Source organism: Entamoeba nuttalli (assembly GCF_000257125.1).
Source record: "Entamoeba nuttalli P19 unplaced genomic scaffold asmbl_3744, whole genome shotgun sequence".
Lineage (NCBI taxonomy): Eukaryota > Evosea > Mastigamoebida > Endamoebidae > Entamoeba > Entamoeba nuttalli.
The window spans coordinates 1-7707 of record NW_008576298.1 but is presented as its reverse complement, the minus strand read 5'-3'; the positions used below and the strand labels follow the sequence as shown (position 1 = coordinate 7707).

Here is a 7707-nt window from a genome sequence, read left to right as displayed (position 1 = left end):
GTTTATAATGTCTTTTTAATGTATTTTTAAAGAAACTTATAGAAAATTTTATTTAAAAATCAATCAATTATCCGTACTTTCCATTTTTAATAACTCTTGTTCAAATATATCGTCTTCATCGGTATGTTTTTCTTTAAGTTCCTCTTGCCTTTTTTGTTTAATTTCTTTCTTTATTTCTTTTTGAATATCTTTTGAAGAGAAATCTTCACTTGAATCGTCTTCTTCCATTTTAGTAGTAGGGCTATCGCAATTAATATCCCCCTCTTCTTTTTGCATTTCTTCTCCTTGTTCTTTTTCTTCCTTGGTTTCTTCTGTTAATTGTTTTTTCGTTGAAGATTTGTCTTTCTTTTCTTTCTTTGTTTTTGGTTGTTTTTCTTTATTTAAAACATCATCCAGTCTCATAACAGTAATTTGTTTTCCATCAACAGTCGTATTAGCCAATTCTAATGCTTTTTCAACTGAGGCAAGTGAAGCAAATTCAACAACAGCAAAACCTCTTCTTTTATTTGTGTTTCTCCAAATTGGAATAGTAACCCGTAATACTTTACCACATTTTGCAAAAATTTTAACTAATGTACTTTCAGTAGTAATAGAAGAAACCTTACCAACAAAAATACAATACGAATTATTCATTTTCTTTTGAGTTGTTTTTGGCAAATGTTTATAATTTACTGTAAGTTAAGTTAAAACATGTTTTCTTGTTTAACAACTAAACAAACGTTTCATTGGTTTTTTCTCTGCCATATTGACACGTATATATTGTTTATCGATAATTGACCCATCTCTAGAACATGCTCGTTCAGCTCCTTTTTTGTCTTCGAATTCAATGAAACAACACCCTTTTGATTGACCATTTGGATAGTATTGCATCATCATACGAGATATTCTCCCACATGTAATAAACTTTTCTCTAATTTCATTTTCCTTCATAGACTTAGGTAATTTACCAATAAACACCGATGTTTCTGGGTTATAGGGTTTTTGGCGTTCGTTATTAGTCATTGACTAGCTTTTTTCAGATTTTTGTTATTTTTGATTAAACACATCTTTTATTTAGTAAATTAAAAAAACAAAATCAATGTAATATTCCAGAGAGTGAAGGCTGAAAGGATTGTGTTAAGTCAATAATTTTTTCTTCTGAGTTAAATGTTTCTATCTGACGATTCCGCCTTCTATCCATTATTTCAGATTCTAATCGATGCGACCGTGCTAATTGTTCTACTCCATTTTGTGAGGTTTGAGCAGAATAATATCGTTTAAAGTCATAGTCATTTAATAAAGCACAATCTTTAATTTGTCTTTCATTTGATGGGATTGTTGAAAATTCCATAGTAAGAGGATAAAAAGGATGTTGTTCTACATTGGTTATTGGAGCAAATGAGCTATATGGTACAGAGTCAAATACATTAGACTGATGTTGTTCAAACATTCTATCTTGTTCTTTACGAAGTATTGGTTCTCTAGTTGGGAGAGAAGGTGCCATTCTATTAATAATAGGTTGATTCCATACATGAATTGGAATTTCACGAAAATCTGATTGATGTGGGGAATTGTTTAATTTATGAGAAGTTATTTGGTTGTTTTGGTCTTTTTGATTTTCTTCATCTTTCTTTTCTAGATGGCGTTGTTCAATTCCCTTACTTACAATATCATAGTCCATTCTAATTAAACACACTTTTCTTTCTCTTTTAGGACCAGTCAGTGGTTGTTCAAACTGTTCTTCAATAGTTGTCTCATTTTCGTATTTATCTTTAATGCTTTTTCCATTATTTCGTTTTATTTCAAACATATTAACAAGGCTTTGTGAATTTTGTTTTAATAGTTCGTCAATTGCTTTCTTACAATCTGTATGCTCCTGACATATCTTCTGAGTTAAAGTAACATAAGACATTGAGTCATATTCAAGAGATGGACACATATTCTTAAAAAATGAAGTAATTATATTGCACTTATTGGTTGGAAGTTCATCAACACATATTTGATCAACAACACTGAACCATTCTGGTCTTTTGTTAATTTCTTCAGTTGATTCAATAACTGCATATTTTGGAACAGAAAGAGGAAGAAAAAGAACTTTTCTCTCAAATGAATTCTTCCCTCCATCATTAAGAGACTGAAGATATTCTTTTACTTTCGAGTGGTCTCCAATCTTTGGATATTTAATCATTACTTTTGTATTGTTCATTTTTAATACATTAAATGGGAATAAAACACAATATTCAAATTCAGCCCACTTTACTTCATCTCTACATTTAAACACATGGTCTAAGTACGATTTAATATTTTCATAATGAGTGTCATCTTTGCATTGTTGTATGACATAATCAATGTATTCTAAAATATCGGCAGTTACAGCTGGATCTGACATTCAACGAGAACCTTTATTTATTTTTGTTTTTTTATTTTAGGTAAATATCCATTTTTATAATTATAGTAAAAAAACCTAAGTTTTTAATTATTCTTTTTTCACATCAAAATCATATTTTTGGAGCAAAAAAGGTTTTTCTTCAATTTTTTTGGAGTTTTAATAAAAGAAATGTTGTTTTGACGAATAACATTTTTTAACCTTTTTCATTGAAATACTTGACGATAACATTTAACTTTGCTTTCCTCATTTTTAGTGTTACCTCTATTTTTGATTTTTGGTTTCATCTTTATAGAATTTCTTCCTTCTTTTTAAAATTACGTAAAACATTATCTTGTTTTTTCATTTTGTTAATAATGACATTTGGACGTCGTTCTTCTATGGTCAAACACACGAGTATATCTAAAATCGGCAAAGAGAACGCAAGGTGGTCTGCCAAATCTCCTAGAAGAAAAAGTATAACTCAAGAAATATATAATGAAGAAATTCCTGAAGATGTATTAAATTTATTTAAAAGTTCAGTAGGTGCTGAGGAGTTAATTAATGCCGCTAAAATAGCTGGTGTTCGTTTTTTTTGTGATGAAAAACTCTTTGATGTGATAGAAAAAGAGTATATTAAGAATGCAGTCTGGAAAATGGAAAAAACACATAGGGATTTATTTAAAGTAGTAGTAACAGAATTATTTCAAGTTCATAGACGTTCACAATTATATAAAGTTTTATTTCCATCATCAATCAAAACTCCATTAAATACAAGAAAATTTCTTCATACATTATTTGAAAATGTTACGTTTATTTTTAACAATGAATCAGGTGAAATTAAATTTACTGAAAATGGAAATTTAATTTCTATTTCTCCTTTTTGGCATTGGAACTTTGCATTAGATTTACATGAAGTTAGTATTTCTAGATTTATTATAGAATGTATTTCTTATATGACAGTTGATGATTTTTTAAATAAGTTAATCGACGTGTGTAAAGACTTAAATGAAAATATGTATATGCCTGAAACACAAAGAAAAACAAGAGTATTAAGACTTCAAAGTATTATTGTTTCTTGGGTAAATTTAATGAAAGAAGAAATAATTCCCAATAATTCTGTTGTTGAAAAATTACTTAATTCATGTTTATTTAAAACCGATGTTATTAGTGAAAATATATTAAAGAATATTAAAAAAGAAATCCAACCAACATCTGTCACAGATCCAATTTGCTTTCAACCACAGCCAATTAAAAAATTTAATTGTAGACTTAAAATAGATAAAATTTATTGTAGAAAAGGAATTAAAAAAGTTCGAATTTATAAAGTTAGGAGTGATGTTGTTGCAAAACAAATTATAATGTTCAATCAAAGACTATGGAACACAGTCCATTTTTCTGAATTTTTTTATTCTAAAAATACTCCAACACTTGACAATTATGTCAGCAAAATTCAATTTATCGAAAAGCTAACAAAAGCATCTTTAGAATATGATCCTTCTCCTAAAATGTTAAATTTTTATATTAAAGTTTCTTATCACTGTATGGTTTTAGGTGATTTCAATTCAAGTTGCCTGATTTATTCTGTTCTTTCAATATTCTGTTCAGATATTAGAAATAAGAAAATATTTAACGTTTGCTACTTTTTTCTATTTAATCTTCGACTTTTTTAATTCATATTATTCATCTAAATAGGAGTTAAAGAGTGAAACTAAAAAAAAATATCGTTCTTTAGAAAACGTTTATTCTATTAGCATGCAACATGCTAACTACCGCAATGCATACGCTGACCACCATGATCCAAAAATTCCAGTTCTTGCTCTATTACTTGGAGAAAATATCAGAAGTGACATGATGGAAACATATATTCAATCAAATCAATTAAATGTGTTAAAAATTAGAAAAGTGTCTGATGTTGTTGACATGTTATACAATGCCAAAGAAATAAGTTTTGTATTTTCAGAAATTCCAGAAGTTATGCAATATTTCCAGAACCTCATTGCTTTCTTCAAATGATTTCTTTTTAATGTTTAAAAGAGTTAATATTATACAAAAATATCTTTGAAACCTATTCTGAAACATTTGCATTTTATAAAATAACTATAGAGAAATTCTAAGAACTTGTAATTCAAAAGAAATAAAATATGAATGTATTAAAGAAAGATAAAAAAGAGAATGATAAGAAAAAAGATGATAAAAAGAAAGACAAAAAGAAGAGTAAAACATTTCGCTTAATTCAAGAACGTGATATGACACCAGGAATTCAAATATTAAAGACACCTCTTTCTGAAAAAGATGTTTTATATACTATTAAAATTGTCTTTGTTGGAGATCCATGTACATTAGATGATAGAAAAAAATTATTATGGGGATATTATCATAACCACCAAAGCCAAGTTCTAAAAGAAATTGGAACAACTATGAAAGATGTTAGAATTGATGGGTTTGATGGAAGAATTAGTATGACATTATACGACAATAATATTAATCGAGCCACTTCATATTTTCCATTCAGTGGAGCACATGGAATATTCTTAGTATATAGAAATGATGATGATATGTCATTTAGACATGTGTATAATTGGTTATCAGAAGCAAGAAGATTTTGTAATAAAGAAAATGTTTTTGCATATGTAATTGGTATATTTCCAAATGAAGAAAGTATTAACCAAATGTCACAAGAAAGAAAGGCAATTCTGCATTTAATGAAAATGAAAACATTTAATTATTGTCCAGGAAAAGAACAATTATTTGATGAGTTTATTAATGAAATGATTTGTTCAATAAGAAAAATTAACTTTAGAGATGATGTTCTTGAAGTTCAATGGGAAAAAAGATTATTTGAATCAGGACAATACAAAAAACCAAAAAAAGGATTTATTCCTATTCAAAGTGAATTAGAAAGTAGTCAAAGAAAACAAATGGAAAAAGATCCATATCGTAGACTTATAAATCAAGAAGTTGATAGGGGACTTACTTATACAATTAGACTTATTTTTTGTGGAGATGAAATTACACAAACACAAGCTAGAAGACTTGCAGTTGGATTATTAAATGGATTTGATCAACCAATTAAAAGTATTGAAAATTTAGATAATCTTGCTACAACATATAGAGAAATTGATAATAAATTTTTAAAGGTTAGAGCAGTTGGATATGATCTTAATTATAAACGTGGATTACAATATTCACCTTTTGTTAATGCTTTAGGATCAGTTATATTTTTTGATTATACTAATGAAGATTCATTTAAACATTTACCAATTTGGGTAAAAGAAAGTTACAAAGGAAATCTAAGTGAAATGTTACTATTCATTTGTGGATTAAATAAAACATCAAATAAAAGAAAAATATCAGAAACGGAAGTTATAAAATATCTAGATAGTTTTCCTGCTCAAAGAAAGCCAGTACATTGTGACTTTGAAGAAAATGACATTAAAGAATTTGTACAAACATTTAAGAATTACGTTAATACAATTAGAAGAAAGGTATTTAAGAAAGGTTATCTTACAATGGTAGAAAGAGAAATGGTTGCTAAAGAACGACTAGGAACAATTGAAAGTTCAGAAATGATAGAAAGCTCTAAACTAACACCAAAAAACTTTAAAGAAGATGAAAAGGATGAAGGGTGTAACATTCAATAATCCAATAATTTTGAAATCAAAATATTTACTAGTTATAAAGAATGATAAATAAAAGAGAAAAGAAGAAGATAGAATTAAATATGAAATAAAGAAAAATTCAAATGAATTTGAAAAAGATAATTTTTAGATCATAATTTGAACTTATAAAGTTAATTCAAACAGAAAATAAATATCATGAGAATAGGATATTTACTTTTATTTATATTATTAGTTTATGGAAAATTACCAAATAAATGGGCATATAATTATCCAACAAATAGATATTATCAATTAGATAAAGGAACATGTTGGGCATTTGGTATTATTGGAATGTTAGAACATTCATATCGTGAAAATGGAATTAAGAAAGGGTTTTTAAAAGAAGATGAATTTGTTAGATTAAATGTTCAATCATTTGGAATATTAATGGTAGATGCATGTAAAAAATATCCTAGTGTTTGTAATACACCAGGTGATGACGTTATTTTTGGTTCAACTGAAGGAGGAGAAATTAATTGGTTTTATTCATTCCCATTTTTATATGATAAAATACTTCCATCAGCTGTTTGTCCTTATACTGCAACTGTTGATACTCAATTTGAATGTAATGGAATGGATGAAGCATTAAAAACTAATCCAATTAAATTTAATATTACTGAAATGTTAACTACATATAATGAAGAACAAACTAAAGAATTATTATTAAAAGTTAAAATTCCAATTGGTTTTGGTGCATTAATTCATGATGCTAAATATTATCTTCCATGTACTGAAGAATATAAAAATTTCTGTGATGAAAGTGTTTATAATGTTATTGAATGTCCAGAAAATATGAAATATTTAGCTGAAAAATGTGCATATATAGTTATGCCAATGTATAGCACTGATGGAGAATTTAATTATCATAATGAAATTGAACCAGAAGGTGGACATGCTATGGTTACAATTGGATATAACGATGAATATGTTACTCATGAAGGATGTAAAGGTGGATTTATTTTAAAAAATTCATGGAATGATACTGTTTATGGACCATCTATTGCTAATACTGCAAGAGGAGTAAGAGGATCTCATAGCGTTAAATATTTCATGAACCAATTAACTGCTGAAGAAGAACGTAAAGTTTGTCCAAATGCACAAGACCCAATGAATTGGTATGTTTGTGATGATGCATGTGTTACAAATGAAGAACTTCATAAAACCATTGTTAATGAATTATACCAAGCATATAAATTACAATGTGTTAATCCAGAAGAACATTTTTGTGAGACTGGATATGACTATTATTTAACTGAATTAAAAGCTGACTCTAAAAGTCCTATGAATCATTATTACATTGCTACATTTACCAAATATGACTCTACTGGAAAGAAAGTTGATACTATTACATTACCATCATTACCTACTTCAATTATTGGTATGATCTTTACTCCAGTCGAAGAACAATTGATTAAACTTCATGACAGTGAAGAATTTTGTGGACATTACATGTTCCCATATTGTATCCTCAATAAACATTTACCATTCTGGGGAGGGTATGTTGGAAGTCATTTTGAAATTGAATGGGATGACAGCAGTTATTTAATTAATAAAGATAAATATCCTGAATTTGATTATAAATTTATTGAAGAATCTACATTCCACCAAAACTTAAATTTAGTCGACCAAAAGGCTGGTGTTCCATTCTTGAATGAAAGAATTTAATTCAATTTTATTATAATCTCTTTATGGTTTTTTTTT

The 7707-nt window shown here is 27.6% G+C and overlaps 6 protein-coding genes across 6 annotated transcripts; 3 read left to right on the top strand and 3 right to left on the bottom strand.

Annotated features, from left to right (window-relative positions):
• Positions 1-63: 63 nt before the first annotated feature.
• ENU1_079460 (RNA recognition motif domain containing protein) lies at positions 64-633 on the bottom strand (the record flags this gene model as incomplete). Its single annotated transcript, XM_008858663.1, has 1 exon — positions 64-633. One exon carries the CDS (start codon positions 631-633, stop codon positions 64-66), a length of 570 nt encoding a protein of 189 aa, XP_008856885.1.
• A 69-nt stretch (positions 634-702) lies between these two features.
• ENU1_079450 (RNA recognition motif domain containing protein) lies at positions 703-930 on the bottom strand (the record flags this gene model as incomplete). Its single annotated transcript, XM_008858662.1, has 1 exon — positions 703-930. The coding sequence occupies one exon, from the start codon at positions 928-930 to the stop codon at positions 703-705; it is 228 nt and encodes a 75-aa protein (XP_008856884.1).
• Positions 931-1075: 145 nt separating this feature from the next.
• Positions 1076-2368, bottom strand: ENU1_079440 (hypothetical protein; the record flags this gene model as incomplete). The annotated part of the gene is made up of 1 exon (XM_008858661.1): positions 1076-2368. The coding sequence occupies one exon, from the start codon at positions 2366-2368 to the stop codon at positions 1076-1078; it is 1293 nt and encodes a 430-aa protein (XP_008856883.1).
• A 353-nt stretch (positions 2369-2721) lies between these two features.
• On the top strand, positions 2722-4360 carry ENU1_079430 (hypothetical protein; the record flags this gene model as incomplete). Its single annotated transcript, XM_008858660.1, has 2 exons — positions 2722-3978; positions 4040-4360. 2 exons carry the CDS (start codon positions 2722-2724, stop codon positions 4358-4360), a joined length of 1578 nt encoding a protein of 525 aa, XP_008856882.1.
• A 128-nt stretch (positions 4361-4488) lies between these two features.
• ENU1_079420 (hypothetical protein) lies at positions 4489-5988 on the top strand (the record flags this gene model as incomplete). Its single annotated transcript, XM_008858659.1, has 1 exon — positions 4489-5988. The coding sequence occupies one exon, from the start codon at positions 4489-4491 to the stop codon at positions 5986-5988; it is 1500 nt and encodes a 499-aa protein (XP_008856881.1).
• A 174-nt stretch (positions 5989-6162) lies between these two features.
• Positions 6163-7671, top strand: ENU1_079410 (hypothetical protein; the record flags this gene model as incomplete). The annotated part of the gene is made up of 1 exon (XM_008858658.1): positions 6163-7671. The coding sequence occupies one exon, from the start codon at positions 6163-6165 to the stop codon at positions 7669-7671; it is 1509 nt and encodes a 502-aa protein (XP_008856880.1).
• Positions 7672-7707: the final 36 nt, after the last annotated feature.